We start from the raw sequence: 23,752 nt of genomic DNA, 5'->3' as shown, positions 1-23,752 counted from the left end.
ACCATACCACCGTATGTTATGTTTGATGAACATTTTCCGCGTATATGCATATGCTATAATCCAAATGAAATTCTAGAATCACGAAGACTAGCTGCAATAATTGGGTGTTTGCAAAACTTGAAAATTCTGGTTGGTACCATGTCGTCTGCCCCGCATCGCTCCACATAGCAAGTTTCTCGATCTTGGGAGCGGGCTATAAGCGGGCCTGCTCCGAATGACTTCCGCGTTCCCCGACCATCGGGAAATTTTAGGCCTCGAGATCACACGAACAGTCAACCTCCCACATACATATGGCCGAACCCGACGCAAAGGCTGCGCCAGCCGGCAGCGGGTCTGCAGGACCTGTCAAGCCTGAGAAGCCTCCGAACCCAGTATGGCGAATGATGGGTGCGCTTTAAATCGATAATTCTTTGGACCGCTATCTAATCCTACACAGGCTTGCCAAACTTCCGCTTCAGACTCCCCTCGCGCAATTGGATGATATTCCTTTCAATCACGGGATCATGGACTGCCGCTGTCATGTACGATCGCCGCGAGAAGAAGCGCATACAACGCAAGTGGTCGAAGCTCGTGGAACACATCGCACAAGAGCATTTGGATACACACCAACTAGCTCGGAAGGTCACCATATACATTTCTGCGCCACCAGCAGACGGATTGGTACCCGCCCGCGACCACTTCCACGAATACGTAAAACCCATACTTGTTGCAGCAGCGCTAGATTGGGACGCGATCGAGGGCCGAAGAGAGGGAGATGTCAGAGCTGGGCTAGCCGAGAGGATACGAAAGCTGCGGAAACAAAAAGGAGAGCCGACGAGCGAACCTCTAGAAGCGGGGATTGAGGAGTCGCTTGCTGAAATGAGGCAGAGATCTGGCGTGCAGGAGTGGGATGGCATATATGGAGATGTTGTCATCGGAAGACACACATGGAAAGAGTATGTTAGAGGACTACATGAGGGCTGGCTCGGCCCGCTAGATCCTCCTGTTCAACCCGCAGAACTCACACCCGCCAATTTCCCGGTGCCGCAAATTGAAGAATCGACGCCGAAACCCACACCTCAAAGTACACCAGGCGCGGAGCCAGTGGTCGTGCACGCGACCGACGACGCTTCTCCCCAGGCTCTTCCCGACACACCTATGCCAGAAGAAGGCGATAAGCCGAAAGAGGAAGAGAACAAGCCAAAGAAAAAGAAGCAGCCACCGCCATTCATCAAGCCCGACGAATACGAGAATGCTGTCGTCTCACCGTATTGCCCCCAGGCGCTTGGTCCCGCAGCAGTCGTGCCATTCCCACATCTGCTAGGTTTCTGGAACTTCCCCATCCGCATGTACCGCTTTCTCAACAGGCGCCAAGTAGCAGACGATATTGGCAGACAAACAGCAGCCGCAGTTTTGGGCGCATACAGACCTTTCGAAGTTGCGGGTGAGACTGCCAACGTCAGCGGGAACGATGAAAGCAGCAGCGCAAAATGGGAGCAACAGAGGTTGCTTGCGCAAGAGGAGGCCGACTACCACAAGACGGCACGGGACCGAAGTAAAGACGAGGAAGGAAAAGAGCGAGTGTGGCTCGACGACATGGTGCTCGATCCCCGCATCGCAGAGCGCATGAGGAGATTCGTAATAGACGCTGAAGTAGAAGAACGCGCCAACAACTTGCCCGCAGACAAAAAGGAGTCATGGTTTGCTGGATTGTGGCCAAAAGAGCAGAAAAAAGGCCTCTGGGAAGGATTGAGCGATGATGAATGAGCGCTTTGTAGATACCACCATCTCATCTTCGACTTGTATAATATCGCTACAGAGCGTTGTAACATTGTAACGACAGCATCAAAACGGCTTGAACGTCCAAACACATTACACCCTTGTTCAAATTTCCATGTCCTGCTCCTTCATGTGAAGGCCATGAAGGCCCTGGGCTTGGCACTGCCCCACTAGAGGGCTGCTCCGCCCGCGCCTCGACCCTTCAGCATTCTCACCGCCCGCAAACTACCGCCTAACTCACGCCTCTCCACTCCAACTTTCCTGCAACCGCTTCTCCAGTAAACCCACAAATCCACCACACATATCTGCCAACATGCCTTCAGGACAAGGAGGTGAGTCGCATCCCAACCGCACGGCGGGGTAGCATTTGGGAAAAGAAGAAAGAAATGGGCTGACTTTTTGCGCGATTATAGCCGGTACAAACCCCATCCACAACAAGAAGCCCAAGAAGAAGGCGCAGGACCTCGACGAGGACGACATTGCGCACAAGGCAAAGCTCGCTGCCGGTTGGTCACACCCTGTCTATTACATCTCTCTCGACACCTCCACGACATCGTCGCATAACATGCTGCGACACGAATATTGTACGAGTCAGAAGGCTAACACACACAAACAGACAAGAAGGCACGCGACGAACTCGCCGGCAAGGTCGGCAAGGGCAAGGGACCTCTCAACACGGGCTCTCAAGGCATCAAGAAGTCTGGCAAGAAATAAGCGCTTTGATGCGTGAGTGGCGAACGCGGACGGCGACGAGCACGATGATTTGATATTGAAGATACCAAGGGAATTGAAACGGAGTCATACACACATACACAACCACAAATGGGCGTTCATGCATAAATAACCCATGAATGAAGCGATCATGACATTATGAAGGCGCATCTGTGCTGCCTTGTGGGCGACGAAGAAGAATAGCTATTACTGCGCTTTCAGCTCACTGTAACTGACGAGTACGCCTTTGCTTTGCCCTCTTTCTCTTTCTTGAAGCCAAAGACAAACTCGGCGTTTCCCCAAGCCAGTCGCTCCCATTCTTCTTTCGTCAAGAAATTGCTGTTTTTGAGTTCTTCCATCAATTCTCTGCTCCTCTCTTCAAGTGGGTAGTTACTCGCGTACAGTACACGGTCAACCGGGATTTGTTCCAGTAGCGTCCGCATAGTCGACATGTCCAGCACGTCTGCTGTAGCGAGGTAGAAGTTGTGTTGCCAGACGTCTAGGAAGCCGCGGGTAGGTTTGTCGGCGGCGGGTATGAGCGCCAGGATAGTATCGATGCGTGGGAGGAGAGAAGGGAGTAAGCACGGATGAGCCAAGATGATGCGAAGATCTGGATGGCGATCGAACACACCCGAGAGATACAGATGCAGGATCGGAAGAGGCGAGTGATTATGCGAGGTATGCATGTTCGTCATTAACGGAGCAACGACGCTGTCTGCCAGTCCCGCCTGGTATACCGGAAGCTAAATCCCACCCATTAGCCTCGCTCCTCACTGCCCAAGGATAGAAAACAGAACTCACATGCGTCCCCAAAGGCCACATATCCCTCAGCATAACCGGCACGCGGTACCTCGCCGCCACACTCCAAACCTCTTCCAGATCATTCCCCAGCGTCAGCCCCCCACATCCATCCGGCTTCAACCCAAGCACACCCCCCACAAACTTCAACTTCACCACGCACCTTTGCAGCTCCTTCGCCGCCTCCCTCCCGTCCATCGGCAGAACCGCCAGCGCAGCAAACTTGTCGCGATTAATCTGCACCACCGACGCAAGCGTGTCGTTGAACCGTGTACATGTCGCCCGGTGTCGCCGCAATCGGGACGTGCGAGAGTATCTGCCTCGCGTGCCCGAGCGCACGCATGTCCTTGATGCGTGCGGGCCCAACGTTTTTCAGGCTTGCTCAGCGTGGTGCTGGGGCAGGAGGTGGAGCGCAGGAGCACTGGTGTCGGTGCCGATGCCTGTGCCGATCGGCAGGGCGGGATTGATATAGGATTCTAGACAGGCGATGAGGGGGGGCGGGGGCATTGGGTTGGGGATGGTGGGAGTCGGAAGGCTGGCAGCTAGAGGGCGGTTGAGTAATAGGGCGGTGGAGACTAGGATGTTGAAGGCGGTTGAGAGGGTGGAGGATTCTTGAGGGTCGTTGGAGGACTCGAGGTGAGGAGTGCTGGGGGGAGTCATAATGGTTTAAGTGGTGGTTATGGCTGGAGGGTGCAGGGTTTGAAAGGGAAGTGGTGCCATGTGAGTGAGCATAGGTGGCATTCAATGCGCATTTGGAAGTTGTCATGTTGTGGCTGGCGTGTGGTGGAAGTAGTAGTCATGTTGTAGAAACGGCAGAGGGCGTTGGGGAAAGAGCTGCGTGACTTTGCAATGAGGACACACATATGCAGCTTCGATTATACATGGGATGAATGATATTGAAGTGTGTTGTAGTTGCTGCTGCTTTCGATAGACTAATGTACAGGCAACCCTCCCCGCGACTTGCTGCGCTTCTCCTCCTTCCTCTTCGCCTGCTATGTCGCGCCATTGCGGCACAATCTTAAGCGGCACAAGCATTCCTCCATCATGCGGCAGTACGTGGCTGCCATGAACGGGCGAAGCTACGCGACTCGTGGGGACGGAGTTGATGGGGTATGTTCGACTATATGTCTGAACGAGTTTGTAGATCTGTGACGGCTGATCGCAGATCTACGTGGGGTATTTCTCTTCCAACGCTTGGTCGAGATGGTGTGGTGTTTTGGTGTGTGCTGACAATATTGAAAGGTAGTCCCGACGTAGTCCAAGCTGAGATCGCGATGGCAGTCCTTTCGCAACCTTTTTCGACTACGGGCGACCCTTCTTGCTACCAAGAGCCAGGGCCCTCCTCTTGAGGCCGTTCATCTTGCTTTCGCTGGTTGGCGACGTGGGACTTGACACTGAGTCACTTCCGGAACGGGCAGTGTGTGAACTGTTCGATGACTGAGATGTCGAACGCTTGCGACCCTCCTCAGCGAGGATGTCATCCAATGAGACGTTGAGATGAGGGTGGGTAATGGGAACCTCATCGAGGTTCTCGACGAAGCGAGAGGACATTTCGGCGGTAGTGATGGAAGAAGGTATGGTTGCTCAGGTGGTATGTGAAGGGGAGATATTTCGCAGAGCCTTATAAGAATTTCAAGACGTATGGACGTGGATGAGCAATATGATCGACGAAACGGATGTTATTTCCGGGGCAAACGGGTTTGAGTAACGGTCCAGGTATGAGTGGTCCAGACTTGATGTAATAATAGCACAAGGTACTTGTGTAACGAAGGCAAATACCAATCTGGGCAGGCGGTAAGACGCTCAACGATTGCTGTGAATGCTAGGCAGCGATGGTAGTAAGGCAATACGATGAAACGAGTTCGTCGGCACAAGAGCAGGCACGCAGACTTTTAAACTCAGCATCCCCACGTACCTCGCGTCCAATTTCAGTTTGCGCACATGGTCAGCGCCCGCAGTTTGCGGTAGCCAGGGTCTTGACCAAGGGTCCACCCGTACCGCCGATCCCACAGTCTCGATGCCTAACGTATTGTACTAATGTCAGGGATGACGACGGCGGGCCCGCATCCAGACGTGTTCCTCGCGTGCCCACAGGCGAAACTGCCAGGACCGCGGCCCGTTGGCTTTCCTGGAATCGTTCTCTGAGTTTGGGGACTCTGCGAGCGCAACCGCCCGCCCACGAAACGCCGCCTTGCGTGGTGGTGTGAGGCGCGGGCGCCGACTGGAGAGACATGCTCAGAGTCTCTCCGAAAATAGCATGTCATGCACAATCCTTCAGACGAGAGCAGGACATCGATCTCGGCGTGAATATGAGTGGCCGAACTTGCAGTCTGCATCGCTGTCGAATGGATCGCCCCTCAGCGTGCATCCTGGGGATGTCGTTTCGAGATCGGAAAACGAGCCAGGTGTACAGTCATGCGAGCTTCGCCCGAGAGTGGCCGGCGCACCCATGTGGTGTCTACCTAAGAAAGCAACGCGCAAGCCCTTTTGCCACAGCCTCTCACAGCCAAGTCACCAGGCAGACAATAAACTCAGAACCAGCGTGCAGGAGATCGTCCTTGCGGATCAACCCAGACTCTGCCGCTAACATGTTAAGGCATACTTTAACCCCCATCCAGCCTGCGTAATATTGAATTGACACTGTGGTCAAAACAACGGCAACTCTCTGCAGCATTGTCACGCGTGCTGCACCTGTCGTATTCTCGCACGAAAGACGGGCCCGCTTCTCCATGTCCGATGACGTAGGACGAGCGGCAGCAATTTCACAGCCTCCGCAAAGCTCTTGTCTCTTGGCCAAACCTCCAAATACGGCCTATATTATCTCTGTCACGATAACCTTGCGTGTCAGATAACGTGACAGGCCACCTCTGGAACATTTTCGCTAGCGCAGTCCGCACGTTGTGTCATCGAGATGGTGAACACGTACAATGCCATACGACATCATAGTGCGTCTGCACTATACTGTTTCGGCCTGCGGCCCTGGAGACCTTAGCGACTAACAACCCCAGCATGCGCCATCCGTCATGTTAAAACCACCACGATACCCAAAAATGCATGGTGTCGTGCGTCCATCGAGCGCGAGCCGCATCTTCTGTGCTCTAGATCCACATATCGTCATCTCAAGTGCTGCCGTGGTTCTGTTGCTGTACCGGCCCTTCCAACGCTGTAGCGCGACCGTTGGATAGATTGCATCGTCACCAACGTCCGCGACTTCCGCCGCGGCCTCCGCCGCCGCGACCTCTCCCGCGACCACCTCCACGCCCTCTATGTCCACCTCTGGAGCCTCCGCGACCTCCGCCGCCGCGATCTGACCGTTGTTCTTCAGGTCTTGGGCCGTTCTTCATCATTTGACCTCGCTCCTCATCTGACGCGTGAAAGGCGTTGGGTATTTGTAGTAACTCGCAGAATGCTTGAGTGTGGGGATTGCTGTACTCTTGTGGATCTTCTTGAACATGGATACCCAGCGCAGGCTCAAAGACTTCAGCAGTCTGCGCGAAGTCCTCAGGTATCGTCATCTTTCCAGCTTTGACGACGTTCTCTTCAACCCATTTCATTTCTTCCTCTATCAGCGGTCGATAGTGCACATCGCCCTTATCTGCGGGCACACGTGCATGCGGGTCACCCACTTGCAAGTCTGTCGCGAACACGCGTGTAATAGCGAGCCATTCATGGTCATACTCGAGCTGCAATGGCCGTTGGAGTTGCGCAGGAGAATGAGGTGCTACCTCTAGTAGTTGGAGGAAGCTTCTCTTCGGTAGACACTTGTCAAGTGCCAGAAACCTCGTCGTTTTGTTTGTGATGCCCGATGGAAATGGCAAGGTAGGTATAGGTTCGAACTTGGGACGTGCGAAAGAAGCAGGCAATAGATCCCTGAGATCTTGCGGCACTTCTGAGGTGCCATTTGCATTACCAGAAGTACTATTGGTATCTGCACCAGCACGTCCAGCCGTAGGCTCATCCACATCGTCCATGTCAAGATCGATTTCAGCATCGTTTTTGGGTGCTGCAACCGGCTCTTCGTCTGGGACCTCCAATTGAATTTCTTCGGTGTTCTTAGTTGGCTCCGAGCCGTTTGTGGGTTCATGCTCAGCGCTGGCGTATTGCGCCTGCGCATGTTCCCACAGGCCAGCGAACTTGGTGTGCATGTGAGCACTGAACCAGTGGGCAGGGCGCAGTCGCTCCAGTACAGTAGTGGCCGCGACGCTGCCAAGGGTTCCGTCTTTGGCTTCTTGTTCGAAATCAGGCTTCCATCTAAACAACTGCTTGAAGTCACCCTTCCACTCCATGCCGCGCGGCCAGTCGTGACTCAGTCCAATATCGACTTGTGTGCGTATTTGCAATAGCTTCCTCACATCGAGTTCGCGCACGTGGTATATGCTCCTCACGTCGTCACTGTTGTACGGCAGGCGCTCGTAGTGTGGCTTCTTGTAGTTGTACCCTTTCCATATACCCGACAGGCCAGCGATACGGAGAGGACCCAGTCGCACGATATTGGCGGCGCCCATGTAGTAGATCTTGGGGGCTGCCCAGCCGCCGTAGTAAAGCTCCCACATGTAGTTACTCGCCTCGTGGTTGCCGCCGATGAATATGGTCAGATAGGGAGCTACCCGGGCGCCTGAGTAGTATTCGTGGAAGTCGTGCATAGCGTAGTATTTGGTAGGCATAGAGACGGCCTTGAGGTCAGAGGCATTGCGGACAGCCTATAGGATCAGTATTCAGTAGATATGATTGGGCTGGAGCATGATGGTACCTGAAAATCACCTCCGATTATAAGGAGGTCTACGCCAGGCCAACCTTTCAGCTCGCAAGCTTTAGCAACTGAAGCATAGATTCCATGGAGAACGCCGTGACCGCAGCCCTCTACAGCGATGCGCAAGCCATGTTCTGATAGCAACGTTGGCGATGCCATGCTTTCGTGCTGTGTTTGAGATGCGCGTTAGTGCTGGGGGGTTAGTTGGGATGATCCAAACCACGCGGCTGGCCTATTTGCGCAGTAGTCAGGCGCAATTCATTGAGCGCTCGAGTCTGAGGGCAGTCGCTATGCGCGTACATCAAAGCTTAAAGTGTTCTCGCTAGCGTCGGCGGTCGGGGTTCCTGCAGCTCGCCAGGTCGACAAGGCTGATATCTTTCACCTACCACGCTTTACACACGAAAATCATCGACTACAAACATCATGGCCATGACAGATCTAGTGGCTTCGAGGGCTGCATACCTCCATGAAGCTGCACACATGCTCGCAGTATCATCCCCTGCAGCTTCTGCCTTTCTTGGCTTAGCTAGGAATCGACTCATCGAGGACACCGAATTAGAGGTACCCGCGAAAGAATGGGATGCACTTCGAAGAGAGACTTGCGGTGCGTGCGGTAGTATGTTCGTCCCAGGATGGTCCTGCAAGATCTCAAGCGTTCCCAAGTCCCACCAGAAAGGAACGAAAAGAAAGAGCAAGGCGACGGATTTGGATGCTTTCACCAACATGGTCTACCAATGCTTAAAATGCCACCGAACGACAAAACAAGCGTTGCAGCCTCAACTACGGAGGCATATGAAAAGATCAGAATCCAACGTGGCTAAGCAGTTGCCCATCATTTCGAAGTCGTCGAACGAAGAGGCTCCCAAGGTTCCCAAAACAGCCAACGCGAGCAGCAAACAGAGACAGAAATCTCGTAAAGGTGGCCTGCAAGCCATGCTCGAGAAGAACAAGACGCAGAATTCAAAACCAGGCCTGGACTTGATGGATTTCATGATGTGAGAGCCTCCTCAAGTGGACAAACAGCTGCAAGCTTCCGCATTCACTCTACTAAGATCTTTTGGCACGGATTTACGATCATCAATGATTGCTTGCTCATCTCTGTCGCCATCCTATCTCATATGGGACGGTGGTAGGGCTGAACCAGGATCAGGGTCCAGCTGCAAGGAAGGCGCCAGAACGTTTAGAAGTTGCCCCGCTAATGCAACGCGGGGCTCAAAATTTCGAGCATGCGGTCATAGCAAGCCGAGCCCTTCAACTACAGCTTCTACCTTTCCCCTACATTCAACCACACTCCACAAGATATAATTTCAAGAATCACAACATGGCTGAACAAAAGAGTCTCGCGCAAGACCTGTTTGAGGACATGGGCCGCAAAGTCGCAGAGGCGAGCGCACAGGAAGGCGACGATGATACAAAAGTTGTCGATGAGATTGAGAGCTTGTGCATGAACTGCCATGAAGACGTAAGCGTTGGGTTTATTATGATCAAAGACTCAGCTAACGCGCGTAGGGCACTACTCGACTCCTGCTCACCAAGATCCCATTCTTCCGCGAGATTGTCATCATGTCTTTTGCATGCCCTCATTGCCACTTCAAGAACACTGAAGTCCAGCCCGCTGGCGAGATACAACAAAGGGGCATCAAGTTTACATTAAGAGTGGATTCCGCAGATGACCTCAGCCGACAGATTATCAAGAGCGACACCGCTGTATTCCGCATTGAAGATATCGATCTCGAAATACCACCAGGTCGAGGACAGCTGTCGAACGTCGAGGGCATCCTTTCCATGGTTGCGCAAGATCTAGAACAGAAGCAGGAAGAGAGGAAGGAGGTCATACCCGAGGTCTACGAGAAGATACAGGGCGTCATTGAGACCATCAAGCAAATGGCGAGCGGACAGAAGCTACCGTTCAAGCTCACAGTCGACGACCCAGCCGGTAACTCTTCCATCGAGCCCCCAAGCCAGCTCATGGGAGGTAAGTACTCTCGTAGTGAGTACCCACGCACGCCTGCACAGAACGAAGCTCTAGGACTTGGTGATAGCAGTGGCGAGGCACCCGCGACCGAGATCCGCCCGGAGTACCAAGCGTCGCAGATGTACCCCGAGATGCCTACTAGTTCGATGGTCAACAATGTGGACGAGGATGATATTGTCGAGAACCAGGTCTATTCGTTCCCTGCAACATGCCCCGGATGCACCAAGACGTGCACCACTAACATGAAGATGGTCAACATTCCGCATTTCAAGCAGGTTGTCTTGATGAGCACTGTATGCGATCACTGTGGATGTAAGTGAAGGTTGTGATTGCAAGGAGATCTTTCACTAACGAGATATAGACCGAAGCAACGAAGTGAAGACTGGTGGAGAAGTGCCAGAACAAGGGCGCCGCATTACTGTATCTGTTGACAGCAAAGAGGACATGTCACGCGACATCCTCAAGGCCGAGTCTTGCGCCATGTCATGCCCAGAGCTCAACCTCAGCGTCGAGCCCGGAACACTTGGTGGCCGCTTTACCACGGTGGAAGGCATCTTGACGCAAGTGCGCGATGACCTTAAGGCCTCCATTTTCGACACTGGCGATGGCGGTGACTCTATGAACTCGGAATCCAAATCGAAGTGGACTGAGTTCTTCGCCAAGGTGGCCTCGGCTATCAATGGCCAGGTCAAATTCACCATCATTCTTGAGGATCCCCTCGCCAGCAGCTACGTCCAGAGCTTCACGGCACCGGAGCCAGACCCTCAAATCAAGGTAGAAGACTACGAGCGGACCGAGGCGGAGAAGGAGGAGCTGGGTTTGAACGACATGAAGACAGAGAACTACGAGGAAGAACACGCCGCATCAAATGGGGCGACGACCAACGGAGCGTAGAGCCGTGTTTCGTTCGATCGGTGGCTTATAGATTTCCATTCGTTTGCATTGGGTCGGGGCGCGTAGATATCCAGGCTTCGCCAGCCTTATGAAGCATTTTCGACCTCCCACTTTCGCATCTTGACTTGATCCACATTCGCTCACCCAGCTAACGGATTCGCATGTATTGTAACGCTCTTGATCTCGACGCGCTCTTGCGGCCTTGATTTTTTGTCCACGGCAATCTTCTCCATGTCGTCCAGCACTTCGTCGCCCTCGAGCAACTTTCCAAAGACGGTGTTCTTTCCATCCAGATGCGGCGCGGGCGCAAAGGTAATAAAGAACTGCGAGCCATTTGAATTCGGTCCTTTGTTCGCCATGCTGACTATGCCGCGCGCATTGTGTCTCAGCGCGGGGCGGATCTCGTCTTCGAACAGCTGATTCGGCGTGTCATAGATGGAGGTGGATGTCTTGGATTTTGAGTCTGACGCCGGGCTACCGGTCTGCACCATGAAGTTTGGTATCAGGCGGTGGAAGGGACTGGCATTGTAGAAGCCGGAGGCGCACAGGGCGAGAAAGTTCTCGGCGGTCTTGGGCACGGTTTCGCAGAAGATTTCGAGCTTGATGTCACCGCGTGAGGTGTGCAGCTGGAGCGGTGGTTAGTGTGTGACGAACCAATGGACACGGGCGCACTGCTTTCTGAGGAGAGGGCTCAGAGCTGCAAACTGTGAAATGGTCGAGAATGAAAAGGGGTTGTTTGGGCTACATACAGTAACAGACATGGTGTTGATACAACTGGAGGAGCATTCCCCTCGGCCGTGGCGGTGGTGGTCGTGGTGGTGCAGCAGTCGGTGGTGGTTCTCAGCGTTGGAGCCCCCACAGCTGGAGCTACCAATGAATCGTAACAGCACGCAACGCCGCCTGCGTATCAGCATCCCCCAGGGCTCGCACTGCGATTGCACCCTGCGTCTGTACGCACCCACGGGTCTGCACTGCGCTCGCTGTCACCGCCACTATTACTACTGCGCCTGCGCCTGCAGCTGCTGCCACGACCATTGTGTGTGATTCCGCCAGCACCGCAAAGAGGCCGTCCTGGATCGTCGACAAGGCCCCATTCGCCTAAGCTTTCCGCCGTACCAATACCACGACGCTCCGTAGCCCTACGCGACCCCGGGCCTTTGTCGACATCATATCCGCGCATTCACTCTGCTGAGCCATACGACGGCAGCTCCCCTCGCTCGCGTCCTCGTCCGTACCGCCGCTGTGCGACCGGCTCGCTACCGCCTGTCCCCCGCGCAATCAAGCATTCTTACACCTGCATCCTGACCCCACATCATCCCGCAGTAGGAAGGCTGTCTCGCTCCACCACCGTACAGCCCAGCTGTCTGGCGCACCACGCTGGAGGCACTCGAGATCACGCCTGGTGAAAGAAGAAGAAGCTTGGAGCGCCCAAGTCGACGTCGATGCAGTGCCTGCTGCCATCCCAGGCCTGCGCCGACCAAACCACACCCATAAGACGCCATGACGGCCTTTGTACGCGTCTCGGGGCCGCCCAACAGTAACTTCTTGGTCGGCTACCCGGGCATATCAGCGACACTGGTACGTCCACAGCTGGTGCGCATGTAATTCAGCGACCGACCCATGACGTCGTTGCTGGAATGCTCCATGGCACCCTTTCCCTACCACCGATTTGGCCCATGCTGACACCATGTATAGCCGCGCATAGAAGGCAAAGTCGAAGTGCGCCCGCTGCTGGGCGTATCCGCACCCGTCAATGTCTCCCTCGTCACCATCGCATTGCACCGCCGCGAAACCATACACCCCTCCGCCGAGTCGCTGACGAAGAAGCACTTGGCAGCTCCACGCAAAGAGATCACTGACATTGTGGGCAAGGAGATGCTGCTATACAGAACGCCCGCTGGACGAGAATACGAGAGCATACTATGCATGGATCTACCGTTTGTCATCTTCATCCCATATGGCCGTGGTGGCGAGGAGGTCGCTAGGAGAGTCCCGCCCGCAAGCCTACAGTTACCCAGCCGAACGGCCGAGACATTCTATGAGCTAGTCGTGACGGTGCAGCAAGGGCCGTCCGAGCAGAAAAAGTACCCGTTCGCAGTACCAATACAGCGATACGACACCCTGTCGACATTCGGCATGTACAACCGGCCAGAGAGCGCCGAACGAGTGACTGACCATCTGGTCACCCTTGGAATTAGTTTACCACGGTGGAGCTATGGCCCGCTGGATCCCGTCTCAGTATACATCAAGCTCAGCCCTAACCCCGACTGGCTGAGCAAGGCTAAGAGGGTTACCATATCCAAGATCACAGTCGGCATAGACGAGGAGATTATTTTCAATCACGAGGGCGACGAGCCGACACGGAAAGTGAAGACCTTGGCGACGACAACGCAACGAGTTGGGGTCAAGATGCCCGAGGCTGGCTACTTTACTAATCTTGGACTGGTATTTCCTGCAAAAGACTTGCGCGATCACGATGGCATAATACCGCGGGGTAAGAAGGAGTTCCCAATGTACGCGGTCAATGGTTTCACCACCACCGGCACGCTGTACAAGATCGAGTACTACCTTACTGTCAAGGTAAGTCTGAATATCTACTTTGGAAAGCATCGGCGAACTAACCGATTGGCAGGCGCAAATGTCATCAGCAAAAGACATCCTTCTCCGGCAACCCATCGTTGTCTGTCCGTTCGACCATGCAGGGTGCAAGGAGGAGATGGAGGCTATCGAGCAAGCTGCCAAGGATGCTGCACACGTCGCACCGGAGAATCCAATGTTACCAGCTAGCTTGATTGTACGCTCGAATGACCCAGAGGGACTAAGGTCGCTAGGTATTGCGATCGTAGGAGGAGTTCGGAAACCATTAATTGAGTGAAAACCGCATTCAGAAAGAGTTGGAGATCTACTATCAGTCAGGAAAAAAAACTCTGCCAATGGCGGCTTTGCCGCATACGAAATGGGACGAGGGACAGCGACGAGCGAGGAAGAAGGAACAAGAGCTTCTCATACCGAACTACTGTCCACGATTGCTCGGAAGGCACCTAGAGATGGGCAATGGCCAAAGCCGAGCAGCGCGATATTCCGTGGCCCTAGCCCAACAACGCTGGCAGACCGTCACTCGCTCAGCAGTGAGCTTCGCTACATATCACTACCAATCATACCCACGACTGCGGAGCATCGGCGTTTTTTTGGATAACTTTGTGCGACATGGCAAAATACCCCACAGGGCGTTGCTTCGTCCCTGGGTGGACATGTAACATTTTCACGGCGTTCTTGCCTGGATTGCCACGAAAATCTGGCTATGCGGAGGGATATTTTCGGGAGGAGGCCGCTGGTCTTTTTGGGCGTTGATAATTGTTTGATACCTTTCGATCGCTTTGCAGGGTAACTTTGCATGAAACCATGTGGGCATTGGACATGACGGCTGGGCCCGAGGAAGATGAGGGAACAATAAGGATTGGAGATAATTCAATGAATTAATACCTTGTTATACTTCAAAAGTCCCAAATCGGAATTGTGTGGAACGGATAACGGTGATCACCAATACGGCCCGAAAGCACATCGCTGGGGACGAACGTGGTCCGTGATTTTCTCCTTATCTATGTTCTTGACTCTTCTCTGTACCTGTTGAACACATACTCATTGCAAAAATGATGAGAACGTAGGTAGCTAACTAGCGCTGCGAGGCTTACAAGTCATCCCGGTTGTGCGACGTGTCTGTCTCTAATTTCGAACTTTCTTACTTTCCTTCTTCTGGGTCAAGATTTACGTTCTTAGCGCCTACTTGATAGAGTACGAGCGGGGGAGAGAAAAAGACAATGGATGGGATGAAATGCACCAAGGCAGGCGTTTTGAGAGTTGCAAAATTGCACTCGAAAGAAACAATGAGAAAGAGCTATTCGAAGGGGACATCACTGGATCATCAGGCTTCACTACCACAAAACCACACGGCCCCGGAACCCTTAGCATTCCCGGCTTCGAAGGCAGATATGTGAGCAAGGGCCAAGATCCCCGAGTCGAGTCGAGTCGAGTTGAGTCAAGTTGTGCGACGTGACGCTTGCCACCAAGATACCGAGGCAAAGATGTCATAGGTAGCTTTGACGCAGTCTACACGCGATCGTCTGCGCGCCATGGATTCTTGCTATCCACATGCAGCCGCGGCATCTCCAAGACGTCTTTTTTTTTTCTCCGATTGGTGAAATGGGCACAGGGCGTCACATGGAGTCCACCCGCAAGCTGAGGTCAAGAAACCTAACTTGGGACCCTGGCTTCCCTTCCCCACAATACTCCCTACTCCACACTCTTCGCCTTGCGTCCTTGTCGACTGCTTCTAACCACCACGGAGTCAAGTCAGGATGATTCACGAAACGATCCGCAGAGTGAATGGGTATGAGAAGGATGCGTACACTTATTATCCCGTCGTCATTGTGGGCGCGGGCGCGTCGGGCATTGCCATGGCGTGTCAGTTGAAGCAGCAGCTTGGGTTCGATCAGTTTCGTGTGTTTGATCGGCAGGCGGGGATTGGGGGGACGTGGTGGATTAATCGGTATCCTGGGGTTGCTTGGTAGGTTGCGGCAGTTCCATGTCAAGCTATGCAGAGGGCAAGAGTTGGAGGGACAAGAGCTAATGATAACCACAGCGACGTCCCAGCGGCCTTTTATTCGTTTTCGTTCGCGCAGAATCCCGGTTGGACGTCGTTTCACCCGCCGGGGAAGGAGATTGTGAGGTACTATCATCAGGTCTGCGAGAGGTTCAAGATCACGGATAAGATTGAACTCAACACGGATATCGAGGAGTGCAGATGGCTGGAGGAGGAGCAGCTGTGGCAGGTCACGATCCGCCGCATGACGGCGGGTATGGGGGACTTGTCCGCCAAAGACCGCGCGAAGGTGGTGCAAGAGAAGGGCGAAGCGGCTGTATACTCGGAGACGGAAATCGTCAAGGCGAAGGTGGTGGTTAGCTGTGTTGGAGGACTTGTGGAACCGAAGGGATGGCCGGATGACATCAAGGGGATCGAGAATTTCAAGGGGAAGATGTTCCATTCGGCGAGATGGGATGAGACGGTCGACTTCACGGATAAGAACGTCGTTGTTGTGGGCACGGGTTGTAGTTCTGCACAGCTGGTTCCTCGATTACCGAACGCGCCGTACAATGCGAAGAAAGTCACGCAGCTCATGCGCTCGCCGCCGTGGGTGGTTCCGAGCACGGCTACACCAGGAGGCGACGAGTGGTGGGAGAAGAATGGACCCAAGTTGATGAAGAACATTCCCGGTGCAAAGGAATTCCTGCGCTTCTTCATATTTGCGACGGCAGAGCTCCAGTTCCTCCAGCTATTCCCCAACACGCCGTATGCCGAAAAGAGCAGGAAGGTATATGAGGAACAAGTCCTGAAGCACATGCGCAAACTCGTCCCGGAAAAGTACCACGCCATCATGACCCCCGACTACGGTGTCGGCTGCAAGCGCCGCATCTTCGACAAGCGCTGGCTCAAGAGCCTCAACGACGAGAAAATCGACCTCACAACACAACCCCTTAACCGCGTGACAGAAACCGGCGTCGTCATCGGCCCCGGCGCCACATACCCCAAAAACATCAATCCAGAAGACTACCCCGAGCGCGAAGTCCCCGCCGACATCATCGTGCTCGCCAACGGCTTCGACACTACACGCTGGCTGCATCCCCTCAAAGTCGTCGGGAAGAACAACACCGACCTGGTCACCCTGATGGACGAGCGCGGCGGCGCGCAAGCCTACCAAGGCACCGCCATGGACGGATTCCCCAACTTCTTCCTAATCTTCGGGCCCAACACAGCGACCGGGCACAGTTCGGTCGTCATGGCGAGCGAAAACATGGTCGCGTACAGCCTGCGCTTCATCCGGCTGATTCTCGCCGGCGACGTGTCCACCGTGGATGTGAAGAAGTCCGCGGAGCAGCGCTTCACAAGTGAAATCCAACACGCGCTCAAAGATACCGTCTGGCAGAGCGGCTGCTCCAGCTGGTATTACACGGAAAACGGCTGGAATAGCACTGTGTATCCGTATACGCAGGTGGACTTTTGGCGCAGGTGCATGTGGCCCAAGTGGGCGGATTGGAACATCGAGTATACGAAAAAGGGCCTGTGGAATCAGAGGAAGATGAGGGCGATGAGGGCGCTTGCGGTGCTGTTGGCGATTGTGGGCGCGTATAGGATTCGGCAGAGTGGGAAGAGGGTCAAGGATGTTAGGGAGAGTATGAGGAGAGCTGTGGAGGGTGCGGTGGGGAGGGCTGTGCAGGTTTTGGGGGTGTTGAGGGAGGGGATTAAGAACTGATGGATTAGGGTGGTTGAGGGGGAGGGTTTGATATCTTGTTGGCTCTATTGTAGGAAGCCAGAGGGTTGTGACGACTTTTCGGGAGTATTATATCTGTTTGACTTTGCTGGCCTGAAAGCATGATTCTCAATTGTGGAAAGTGATGCAGCTATTGAAAGTTCCGAGGTCGTTGCATGCAATGTCATGTTGACTTGATTGAATGACTCTATTGAACGACCTCGGGGATTGTCATGATCTCTCGCAAGTATTTTACCTGTCTCTCCTGAAAGCATGTATGCCGATTGTGGAAGCTACTCAGGCGATGGAAATCAGGCGATGGAAATCAGGCGATGGAAATCAGGCGATGGAAATCAGTGGAGATGCCATTGGATGCATCAAAGGGGTCTCAACGAATCATCTGGGGTAGTGGTCGTTCCTTCCCCGCAAACCGCCGCACAGATCAGTGGGTCACTTCTTTCGCCGATTGCGCGCTCGAGCCTGCTACCACGGAGCTTCCTATCTACCACTTTGCTTCTCCACACATTGTGGCCGAGGCTGCACCCTGGTCAGAGCGAAGATGAGTGCGACGTCTCCGAATAGACGCGATCGCCATGCCAGCGACACGATGAGTCCTCCCGGCGACTCTAGCAGCAATGCGAAGCGGAAGAGTGATGATGGGTCGGCGCAACCACGGGCGAAGCGCAACCGCTACATTTCGATTGCATGGTAGGATATGCGCACTTGCTGCAGTCTGCAAAGCAGCACGGGGGCTAAAGCAGAATAGCAACGAATGCAAGCGCCGCAAGATCAAATGCAACGGGCAGACACCCTGCCAGCGGTGCGGCAACCTCAATCTCGAATGCCAATATGCGCCCAACTGCTGCAACAACTTCAAGGAGTCCGAGTTCGTGGTCCCGATAGTGCAAACCTTAATAATGCGGCTGACCACGATGCAGTGAGTTCAAGCAGATGTCAGCGCATCTTACCGCGCTCCAGCAGCAAGTCGACGACCTCTACAACAATCTCTCCAGCCTCCGAACCCAGGTCGACGTGCAAAGCCACACCAACGGCTCGATTGGCACCCCTTTCAATGGCGGCGACTACCAGCCAACGCCGATGCTTCCTCCGTCAGCGCGATCGCGGACCAAGTCGCTCAGCAAGTTCCCTCGCTTCCATGGCCCGACGTCGAGCGCGTTCAATCTTGGGGTGGCCAGGTCGAGCCTGAAGACCATGGGCATAACTGCGCACGACGAGACTGAAGACGAAGGGGTCATTACACACGACGTAACTCCAAGGGCCTCTCCGCCTGGGTCTGCTTCCCGGTTATTGAGAGCCCCCCTACATGCTGACAAGGATCCAATCTGGAATCTGTCCAAACACGAAGCACTGCGCTTGGTACACGTGTGGCATGATGAGATGGGCGTCATGTACCCCATACTGGAAATCGATAAAGTGCTGCATTACACCGAGATGCTGTACACGTTTGTCGAAGCTGCTGCTCGGCATGGGCTTATGCAGGGCGCTGCGCCCGGTTCTGATGCCATCATGGACGAACAGACTAGCATAATGAAGCTCATACTGGCCATAACCTTGGTCTTGGAGGGAGGCGGGAAAGATGTCCTGGGAGAGAAGCTCTTTGACAATGTGCACAAGGTTGTGGAGCGGACGTTGTCTGAACCTGTTGGTCTCCATGGCATCAATCTCCTGGCTTTGACTGTAGGTACAATCCACCCGTTTGAAGAAGCTCGACTGATCTTTCCAGGCTATGTACCACTTCACAAAGGACGACGAGGCATTAGCTTGGAGGGTCATTGGGCTGGCTGCGCGCCACTGTTTGGAACTGGGGTTACATCGTCGTGAGACGTATGCGACGCTCTTTGCAGACCCAGACGAGCAAGCTGCGGCGATACGAACATTTTGGTGCATTTACGTCCTTGACCGACGGTGGAGCTTTGGGACTGGTATGCCGTTTGCTCTGCAGGATGCAGACATCGATCCCAACCTGCCAAAGCCGGTAAGCAATAGTCCTGTGGAATTGCGATGACAGTCGTGCTAAATCCAGCAGGATGTATCTTCTCACGAGTCCTCTCCGTACCTTAATTGTATGATCTCTTACAGCATCATCGGTTCCAAGGTCTGGAAGTCGGTAGCCGATGTGGCATCTCAAGAGAAAATCAACAAAGAAGACATCTCGTTTCTCGACTTCCAGGTTCTGAATTGGCATCGATCGATACCAGAGACTTTGAAGTTTATACATCCAGAAAGCGGTAGACACCACAGACCCACCAGTGCGCGCCATACATCGTCTGCAAGTGGTTCTCTACCTGCGGAGCGAACCAAATGCGGAATACTCATCTACCCGTCCAGTTCTGCACACCAGCGACTAACTATCATGGAGAACCTCGAATTCGCGCACGTGGTAGTAAAGGTTGCGAAGGAACACCATTCGACATATTGACCTACATCAACCAGACATCAGACATCTACCGATCTCAGCAGACCATGTTCAACTACTTCCTGATCTCGGCATTAGCCGTCCTGTTCCTCGCTGTTGCGCACGCACCAGCTGAGTTCAGCCAGCCTTCTCGCGACGAGTTCTACATGGCGCTCGAGCTTGTTCGGAGGACTGTCGTCGAATTCTTACGTCTCCAAGCGCTTGTGGAAGACAATCAAAACACTCAAGGAAGTCGGGCCAAGACTTGGTCTCATGATCCACCACGACGAGACTTCGGACGCTCATTCGTCGGCGGCCGTTGCAATGGCAGGTTTGGCGGGCCATCAGGTCGATGAGATGGCGCTCTTCTCGAATGGCCGCAATGGTAACAAGCTCGACACGCCACATGGCATGGCGAGTGATCTCACGACGCTATTCGAGGCTGCAGGAGGAGCTTTCAATCTAAGTGGATTTGGAGCCTCCTCATCCGAGATGCCGCCGAATGGAGAGTTTGCGCATGCTTTTGGGCAGGAGAATGATGAATTGGCGAGGATCATGCGGGATTTGTTCTGAAAGACATTGGGCGGATTTTGATACCATTCGTAGATTCATTCTGACCTCGGCCCTGCGTGCTCTGAAGCCATCGAAACTCAATTATGTCTGTGTCATGGGGCACGCCGCTTGCAGATGGTGTTGTTGGTGAGTTTTGATCACGTGCGCTTGCGTTCGCCAAGTCAGCCAGGCTCGAACCTGCCCTTCACAACACCCAGCCCACATTTCACGCGCTCTTACCTACCCGAGCTTCACCTAGCCTCTGCAGGGGCCAAATAGACGCATTCACACACATTTCGCGCACACAAACCCTGCCCGTCACTTCAGGACCCCTCCCCCACTCTCGTCACTCGCACTACGACATCCATTGAACTCTCCCGCCGTAGCTCTCTGCGTCGCTACACATGCGATAGACAGGGCCACACGTGTGGCTTCACGAACCAGACCGACTTCCAGGGTTCCGACAACCCGCCCCGGCCGCAGCTTCTCGTGTGCATCGCACTCGGGCACCCCCACATCCACATTTTCGAGCCCCTCGCTATCCGATAGCCGTGCGCTGTTGTTGCGCGCAGCAACTTCAAGATTGCTTCAATCCTGGCGGCGCAGCTTTTGCAAGACTCCGACACTATGTCGTCGTCTTCACAAGTCACCGAGTCGTGGATCGCGTCCTTTTGCGGGCTGCTAGGCCACGAATACTTTGCCGAAGGTGTCAGAGGACTTTATCGAGGACGACTTCAACCTCACAGGCCTGCAGTCGCAGGTGCCCATGTACAAAGAGGCGCTGGAAATGATACTGGACGTTGAGCCAGAAGACGACGAGGAGGACGAGGAAGAAGAGGAAGAGGACGAGGATGAAGACGACCTGGGCGACGAACGAGCGCCAGGATATCGCAGAGCAAATGACCGGAGACACCTGCGGATAGCCTCAGATCTTAGTGTGATAGAGAGCTCCGCCGAGCTGCTCTACGGCCTCATACACCAGCGCTACATCACGTCACGACCAGGCATCCAGCAAATGGCTGAAAAGTACGAACTACAACACTTTGGGACCTGCCCGCGCGTCCACTGCAACTCGTGTAAAGTCCTCCCCGTAGGACTGAACGACAGTCCTGGCCACGAGACTGTCAAGCTCTTCTGCCCTTCCTGCCTCGATGTTTACACCCCGCCCAACTCGCGGTTCCAGACTGTCGACGGCGCCTTCTTCGGCACGACCTTCCCCTCGCTATTTTTCATGACCTTTACTGATCTCGACATTGGTGGCGGCCTCCGCAGTAATGCAGCCGCGACAATCGACGCCCTGGCGCAATTGCAGGCCCAAACCTCGGATGGCAAGTCGCGCAACACCACACCTTCAAACGTCACGTCGATAAACGGCGTGGCACCACACAACCTCGCTCCCGGTCTCGGCACGGGCAGCATCTACGAGCCTCGCATCTACGGCTTCCGCGTCAGCGAGCGCGCACGCTCTGGCCCGCGTATGAAGTGGTTACGACTCCGCCCAGCAGACGTTACCGAACTCGACGAAACACGCAGATACTGGGAAGATCGCGACGATGACGCCGACCGGCCCGACGACGACGATTTGAATATGGTGGACGTTGCGGAAGGGGGGAAAGCAGGTGTTTCCGCAGACAGGCGGAAGAAGGCCATACGTACTAGGAGACGGCCAGCAAATGGCGGCGCAGCGGGTAGCCCAATGGACACCAACGGTGTAGGGGCTGGACCCGCGGGCTAGGTGCTCGGTAACCCCACTGCCGCAGACTGGTTTTCACGAAAGGACATGCAGTATCTAAGTCTGTTTCTTGAGAGTGACGACATGAGGATACTCGAGCGTGAGCTTGACAATGATGGGGGTCCGAGAGGGTAGAGATGCTGGAGTGTTCTTGTCCCGCGTGAGACCGAACTTGAGGTGGGATGCTTTATTTGTTCAGCAAGTTGTATTTTCTCACATGGTTAGAACGAGCTGTGCATGAGGGAAGCTCGAATTGACACATTCTGTTCAGCGAGACTGATATGCCTTTGTTTACACATGCTCATATGCTAATCCTACGTGTTATCGGCTGGACTGACTTGAACTTCACAGTCTATGCTTTATTCCGACTCTCCATGCCACACACACAAGTCACAAGCCAACAAGAGAACAAGCTAAAGAACAAGACTAGGCGACCGATCATGCAATTAAGATAATCGCCGTGAAAGGAAGATTACTCATAGGCTCGCTGATTTGTTGAATAGTCGGCGAGGCGCAGATCGCGGACGAAGATCACTTTTATATGCGTGCAACCCTGACCAGCAAGTGGCGTTTGCTAGCTAGCTGAGCTGAAGCATCCAACCAATGTGCGCTGCGATAGGGAAGACTGGAGGCTGGCTGCTGACACCCTTCTACAAGCGAACTGAAGCACTCATCAACATGTGCAATTTCGCAGAAATCGTGATTCCAATCCGATGCGAATGTAGGTGTGGTGCTGAGGGAGAAGGACAAGTCACCACGGCCCATCCCGAAAACCCTATCTAAACCCTTCCCTTTCCCAATCCGTCAGCAGCCTCATGCGCAGACCCCACCACCGATCGATTACTAGGCTGGTCGATTGGCGCACATGCTCAGCTTAAAGAACGATGGGAATGTGCTAAGCGATCCGCAGGGTGCAACTGGCTGAGAAAGGCACCGGAGCTGCTGAATCCGTCCTGTGGGCGGGTCGATGGGAGCTGAGTAGATTTGATCGGTCTTTCGGTAAGATAGTATGGGTGGGGAGCTCACTTGTAAAGTGTGATGGGATGCATATCTTTTCGTTTCGTTTCTTGTCTGATTCTGCGAACATTTTTTTATCTTCATCGTTCAAGCGTTGTGTATTTTATCGAGAATGAACTTCCTCTCCTCAGCGCTGCGTCCACAGGGTCGCGAACATGTGAATGACCCGGAGAAAGATGGCGCGGTGGGACGTACGCCGATGGTGAATTGCGCGACGATACTGGAGCCAGCCGCTATGCAGCAACTTGATACTTTTAGACACATGGTCGGTATTCACAGTGCGAAGGGGCATACGGAGAATGCGCATAATCATTTACATTTTGACGGACGGGCGGCGCCGAATGTGGGGATTGTATGTTGACATTCATTCATGCATGAGCCTGGCATAAAAGACTGATATGCGAACAGTACAACCGCGTCTGCCATCGCGAAGGCCAAGCCAAACGCGGCTTCGAGCTCGCCACTCTCTTCATCAACGGCTGTCTCGGCCTGCAAGTCATCGTCGCCGCAGCCTTGACTGCCATGGACGCTGAAGCTTTGGTTCGCGAGGAAGTTATATACGACCTTATTCTATGCACCGTAGCACGAGGCCACTTAGTACTTCGTCCTCTTCCGCGTCTGACAGTCTAGGTCAGGAGAGATAGCACAAGCTCAACTCAGGTCACATAGTATCGGTGGTGCATCGAAAAATGCTCCTAAGCATACCATAGCTACCACATCACATCAACATCCCTTAGGTGACAGGAGCAAGCCAGGTTGACTTAGACCCCCACCCCCCTCTCCTCCCGCGGCTATTACATTCGACAGAACGGGCCAGCTTTTTTATCTGTTAGTGTCGGATCAC

At 54.0% G+C, this 23,752-nt stretch overlaps 16 protein-coding genes across 16 annotated transcripts; 11 read left to right on the top strand and 5 right to left on the bottom strand.

Moving 5' to 3' along the window:
• Positions 1 to 290: 290 nt before the first annotated feature.
• On the top strand, positions 291 to 1,746 carry SNOG_07169 (hypothetical protein; the record flags this gene model as incomplete). Its single annotated transcript, XM_001797469.1, has 2 exons — positions 291 to 387; positions 437 to 1,746. The coding sequence occupies 2 exons, from the start codon at positions 291 to 293 to the stop codon at positions 1,744 to 1,746; spliced, it is 1,407 nt and encodes a 468-aa protein (XP_001797521.1).
• Positions 1,747 to 2,071: 325 nt separating this feature from the next.
• Positions 2,072 to 2,564, top strand: SNOG_07168 (hypothetical protein; the record flags this gene model as incomplete). The annotated part of the gene is made up of 3 exons (XM_001797468.1): positions 2,072 to 2,090; positions 2,172 to 2,342; positions 2,375 to 2,564. 3 exons carry the CDS (start codon positions 2,072 to 2,074, stop codon positions 2,470 to 2,472), a joined length of 288 nt encoding a protein of 95 aa, XP_001797520.1. The 3' UTR covers positions 2,473 to 2,564.
• A 123-nt stretch (positions 2,565 to 2,687) lies between these two features.
• On the bottom strand, positions 2,688 to 3,155 carry SNOG_07167 (hypothetical protein; the record flags this gene model as incomplete). The annotated part of the gene is made up of 1 exon (XM_001797467.1): positions 2,688 to 3,155. One exon carries the CDS (start codon positions 3,153 to 3,155, stop codon positions 2,688 to 2,690), a length of 468 nt encoding a protein of 155 aa, XP_001797519.1.
• A 1,008-nt stretch (positions 3,156 to 4,163) lies between these two features.
• SNOG_07166 (hypothetical protein) lies at positions 4,164 to 4,881 on the bottom strand. The gene has a single exon (XM_001797466.1). The coding sequence runs from the start codon at positions 4,788 to 4,790 to the stop codon at positions 4,623 to 4,625; it is 168 nt and encodes a 55-aa protein (XP_001797518.1). The 5' UTR covers positions 4,791 to 4,881; the 3' UTR covers positions 4,164 to 4,622.
• A 1,580-nt stretch (positions 4,882 to 6,461) lies between these two features.
• Positions 6,462 to 7,931, bottom strand: SNOG_07165 (hypothetical protein; the record flags this gene model as incomplete). Its single annotated transcript, XM_001797465.1, has 1 exon — positions 6,462 to 7,931. One exon carries the CDS (start codon positions 7,929 to 7,931, stop codon positions 6,462 to 6,464), a length of 1,470 nt encoding a protein of 489 aa, XP_001797517.1.
• Positions 7,932 to 8,440: 509 nt separating this feature from the next.
• Positions 8,441 to 9,016, top strand: SNOG_07164 (hypothetical protein; the record flags this gene model as incomplete). Its single annotated transcript, XM_001797464.1, has 2 exons — positions 8,441 to 8,621; positions 8,784 to 9,016. The coding sequence occupies 2 exons, from the start codon at positions 8,441 to 8,443 to the stop codon at positions 9,014 to 9,016; spliced, it is 414 nt and encodes a 137-aa protein (XP_001797516.1).
• A 322-nt stretch (positions 9,017 to 9,338) lies between these two features.
• Positions 9,339 to 10,886, top strand: SNOG_07163 (hypothetical protein; the record flags this gene model as incomplete). The annotated part of the gene is made up of 3 exons (XM_001797463.1): positions 9,339 to 9,479; positions 9,527 to 10,304; positions 10,354 to 10,886. The coding sequence occupies 3 exons, from the start codon at positions 9,339 to 9,341 to the stop codon at positions 10,884 to 10,886; spliced, it is 1,452 nt and encodes a 483-aa protein (XP_001797515.1).
• A 140-nt stretch (positions 10,887 to 11,026) lies between these two features.
• On the bottom strand, positions 11,027 to 11,647 carry SNOG_07162 (hypothetical protein; the record flags this gene model as incomplete). Its single annotated transcript, XM_001797462.1, has 2 exons — positions 11,027 to 11,512; positions 11,636 to 11,647. 2 exons carry the CDS (start codon positions 11,645 to 11,647, stop codon positions 11,027 to 11,029), a joined length of 498 nt encoding a protein of 165 aa, XP_001797514.1.
• Positions 11,648 to 12,386: 739 nt separating this feature from the next.
• On the top strand, positions 12,387 to 13,708 carry SNOG_07161 (hypothetical protein; the record flags this gene model as incomplete). Its single annotated transcript, XM_001797461.1, is given in 4 exon segments — positions 12,387 to 12,464; positions 12,582 to 13,470; positions 13,589 to 13,680; positions 13,700 to 13,708. The coding sequence occupies 4 exon segments, from the start codon at positions 12,387 to 12,389 to the stop codon at positions 13,706 to 13,708; spliced, it is 1,068 nt and encodes a 355-aa protein (XP_001797513.1).
• A 1,770-nt stretch (positions 13,709 to 15,478) lies between these two features.
• Positions 15,479 to 17,754, top strand: SNOG_07160 (hypothetical protein; the record flags this gene model as incomplete). Its single annotated transcript, XM_001797460.1, has 2 exons — positions 15,479 to 17,135; positions 17,507 to 17,754. The coding sequence occupies 2 exons, from the start codon at positions 15,479 to 15,481 to the stop codon at positions 17,752 to 17,754; spliced, it is 1,905 nt and encodes a 634-aa protein (XP_001797512.1).
• Positions 17,755 to 17,847: 93 nt separating this feature from the next.
• SNOG_07159 (hypothetical protein) lies at positions 17,848 to 20,180 on the top strand (the record flags this gene model as incomplete). Its single annotated transcript, XM_001797459.1, has 6 exons — positions 17,848 to 18,077; positions 18,130 to 18,889; positions 18,973 to 19,187; positions 19,292 to 19,461; positions 19,602 to 19,789; positions 19,827 to 20,180. The coding sequence occupies 6 exons, from the start codon at positions 17,848 to 17,850 to the stop codon at positions 20,178 to 20,180; spliced, it is 1,917 nt and encodes a 638-aa protein (XP_001797511.1).
• Positions 20,181 to 20,263: 83 nt separating this feature from the next.
• On the top strand, positions 20,264 to 20,530 carry SNOG_07158 (hypothetical protein; the record flags this gene model as incomplete). The annotated part of the gene is made up of 2 exons (XM_001797458.1): positions 20,264 to 20,306; positions 20,409 to 20,530. 2 exons carry the CDS (start codon positions 20,264 to 20,266, stop codon positions 20,528 to 20,530), a joined length of 165 nt encoding a protein of 54 aa, XP_001797510.1.
• Positions 20,531 to 20,786: 256 nt separating this feature from the next.
• SNOG_07157 (hypothetical protein) lies at positions 20,787 to 21,894 on the top strand (the record flags this gene model as incomplete). The annotated part of the gene is made up of 2 exons (XM_001797457.1): positions 20,787 to 20,804; positions 20,866 to 21,894. 2 exons carry the CDS (start codon positions 20,787 to 20,789, stop codon positions 21,892 to 21,894), a joined length of 1,047 nt encoding a protein of 348 aa, XP_001797509.1.
• A 54-nt stretch (positions 21,895 to 21,948) lies between these two features.
• Positions 21,949 to 22,153, bottom strand: SNOG_07156 (hypothetical protein; the record flags this gene model as incomplete). The annotated part of the gene is made up of 2 exons (XM_001797456.1): positions 21,949 to 22,076; positions 22,120 to 22,153. The coding sequence occupies 2 exons, from the start codon at positions 22,151 to 22,153 to the stop codon at positions 21,949 to 21,951; spliced, it is 162 nt and encodes a 53-aa protein (XP_001797508.1).
• Positions 22,154 to 22,569: 416 nt separating this feature from the next.
• SNOG_07155 (hypothetical protein) lies at positions 22,570 to 22,869 on the top strand (the record flags this gene model as incomplete). The annotated part of the gene is made up of 2 exons (XM_001797455.1): positions 22,570 to 22,612; positions 22,802 to 22,869. The coding sequence occupies 2 exons, from the start codon at positions 22,570 to 22,572 to the stop codon at positions 22,867 to 22,869; spliced, it is 111 nt and encodes a 36-aa protein (XP_001797507.1).
• A 151-nt stretch (positions 22,870 to 23,020) lies between these two features.
• On the top strand, positions 23,021 to 23,538 carry SNOG_07154 (hypothetical protein; the record flags this gene model as incomplete). Its single annotated transcript, XM_001797454.1, has 2 exons — positions 23,021 to 23,260; positions 23,317 to 23,538. The coding sequence occupies 2 exons, from the start codon at positions 23,021 to 23,023 to the stop codon at positions 23,536 to 23,538; spliced, it is 462 nt and encodes a 153-aa protein (XP_001797506.1).
• Positions 23,539 to 23,752: the final 214 nt, after the last annotated feature.

Source organism: Parastagonospora nodorum (genome assembly GCF_000146915.1).
Source record: "Parastagonospora nodorum SN15 chromosome Unknown scaffold_10, whole genome shotgun sequence".
In the NCBI taxonomy this organism is placed as follows: Eukaryota; Fungi; Ascomycota; class Dothideomycetes; order Pleosporales; family Phaeosphaeriaceae; genus Parastagonospora; species Parastagonospora nodorum.
The sequence above is the reverse complement of the archived record's forward strand: the minus strand, read 5'-3'. Positions and strand labels throughout refer to the sequence as shown.